The sequence below is a fragment of the Haliotis cracherodii genome, unplaced genomic scaffold, assembly GCF_022045235.1.
Source record: "Haliotis cracherodii isolate W230 unplaced genomic scaffold, xgHalCrac1.p SCAF_1, whole genome shotgun sequence".
Taxonomy (NCBI): domain Eukaryota; kingdom Metazoa; phylum Mollusca; class Gastropoda; order Lepetellida; family Haliotidae; genus Haliotis; species Haliotis cracherodii.
The window spans coordinates 71,486,605-71,489,353 of NW_027266264.1; the positions used below are offsets into that span (position 1 = coordinate 71,486,605).

At 39.1% G+C, this 2,749-nt stretch overlaps 1 protein-coding gene across 1 annotated transcript; it reads left to right on the plus strand.

The window, feature by feature from the left end:
• The first annotated feature begins 1,381 nt into the window (after positions 1-1,381).
• LOC139457328 (uncharacterized) lies at positions 1,382-2,062 on the plus strand. Its single transcript, XM_071238738.1, has one exon. It carries the CDS (start codon positions 1,382-1,384, stop codon positions 2,060-2,062), a length of 681 nt encoding a protein of 226 aa, XP_071094839.1.
• Positions 2,063-2,749: the final 687 nt, after the last annotated feature.

Consider the following 2,749-nt stretch of genomic DNA (forward strand, 5'->3'; position numbering starts at 1 on the left):
GAAGTTATATGAACTTTAACTTTAATTATGTACTGAAGTTATATGAACTTTAACTTTAATTATGTACTGTAACGATATGAACTGTAACTTTGATTATGTACTGTAACGATATGAACTGTAACTTTAATTATGTACTGTAACGATATGAACTGTAACTTTGATTAATATGTACTGTAACGATATGAACTGTAACTTTAATTATGTACTGTAACGATATGAACTGTAACTTTGATTATGTACTGTTACGATATGAACTGTAACTTTGATTATGTACTGTAACGATATGAACTGTAACTTTGATTATGTACTGTAACGATATGAACTGTAACTTTGATTATGTACTGTAACGATATGAACTGTAACTTTAATTATGTACTGTTACGATATGAACTGTAACTTTGATTATGTACTGTAACGATATGAACTGTAACTTTGATTATGTACTGTAACGATATGAACTGTAACTTTGATTATGTACTGTAACTAAGTGCTATAATTAAACGTACTGAAACTATATGAACTGTATATAATGTAACTAAATATACTGCAAGTTTATGTACCGTAATTTCATGAACTGTAATTGTATATACTGAAACTATTATACTTGAACTATATTTATGTAATGTACCTATGATGTAACAATATAAACTGTAACTGTTTTTCAATACACTATCACACCCTATGTGCATTAAAATTGTTATGCGTCAAAATTACTACATCCATTAGGGCGTTAAAACTGTTAAAACCTTTTGTGCGTTCAAACTGTTACAACCCTCGTCCGTAAAAAGTGTGACAACGTTTGTGCGTAAAATTGTTACAACTTTTGTGCGTTAAAACTGTTACGCCATTGGGGTGCGTAAAACAGTCAGAGAAAGTACTGGAACTGATAATTGTAGACTATCGTATTTGTTGTGTTCAACATGTAGGCCTAGACATGTAGGGGGTTAGCGTGAGGTCATTACATTAAGGTGATATGCAAATAAGCGAACACACTTATTTGGTTTCGGTAAAAACTATCATCTTTAGAAAATTTGAAATTTGACATGTTGGAATGTATGGGTACAATTGGCTACCATACATCCGACATTTGGTCATCACAGGTGGTAAGTTCTGACGAGACACTGACAAAGCAAATTTTGACAGCATTCTGAGATATCAACGAATAAACCTTGTGGTATGTTTCGCAATGCACAAAAATCGGTGAACAATTCTGTTATATTCTTAAAGGACATGATACAAGTGTGATAATACATTTCATTTACATCAACTAACTTTCCCTTATGCGGTCAAACCCGTTGATCCAGACAGTGCCGCGTCCAATGAAAACGTAATAATCGGTACGGACACGAGGACGTATCAAAACGTTCAGATTGGTACGGACATGAAGACGTCTCAAAACGTACAGATTGGTACGGACACGAGGACGTATCAAAACGTACAGATTGGTACGGACACGAGGACGTATCAAAACGTTCAGATTGGTACGGACATGAAGACGTCTCCAAACGTACAGATTGGTACGGACACGAGGACGTATCAAAACGTACAGATTGGTACGGACACGAGGACGTATCAAAACGTACAGATTGGTACAGACACGAGGACGGATCAAAACGTACAGATTGGTACGGACACGAGGACGCCTCAAAACGTACAGATTGGTACGGACACGAGGACGTCTCAAAACGTACAGATTGGTACGGACACGAAGACGTCTCAAAACGTACAGATTGGTACGGACATGAAGACGTCTCAAAACGTACAGATTGGTACGGACATGAAGACGTCTCAAAACGTACAGATTGGTACGGACATGAAGACGCCTCAAAACGTACAGATTGTAACGGACACGACGACATCTCAAAACGTACAGATTGGTACGGACACGAGGACGCCTCAAAACGTACAGATTGGTACGGACACGAGGACGTATCAAAACGTACAGATTGGTACGGACACGAGGACGCCTCAAAACGTACAGATTGGTACGGACATGAAGACATCTCAAAACGTACCGGAAGGTGGGGCCGGGCAAACGGGATTTACCTGTTTTGCAGTTTGAGTATGCAATATAAATACTTCCCGTAGGGGAATCCAACTATCATGCCCCATACAGTTGAGTTTATCCCACCAAGGGAGACACTTTGTAAGTCTAGAGGAAGACTGTAACTTTTGGAGTGATTAATAACTGTATAGTTTTGGATTGCTGCTTTCGCTTCGTTTGTCCCTTGTCTTCTCAAGGTGCTTATCGGGTCTCTTTCGACGTTTGGTAACACGTGAATGAAGGCGCGTGGTAGTATTGCTAATATCAAACATTTGATACCTTCGCCAACGTATAACGGCAGTCATCTAATGAATAATTAAATTTACTCGAGTCGCAGCCTTCCTAGAAAAAAAATATTGAGTAGTAACACTGTCAATATGCAAATTTACAGTCTTCATTTGGCGTTTCGCAGGAAGAAGCTGTTGGCGCAAGGTCACACACTAAAATAAAACAGAGTCGTCCCCAACCTGGGTCTCTATGAATGTACGTAGGAAGAAAGTTTTGTTATAACTTAAGCGCGTGGGGGTTTAACGGGAGTAATCCCAGGACAAGAATGGGTGAGTGAGTATGGTTTTACGCTGCTTTTTAGCAATATTCCAGCAATATCACGGCGGGGGACATCAGAAATGGGCTTCACACATTGTACCCATGTCGGGAATCGAACCCGGGTCTTCGGCGTGACGAGCGAACGCTTTAACCACTAGA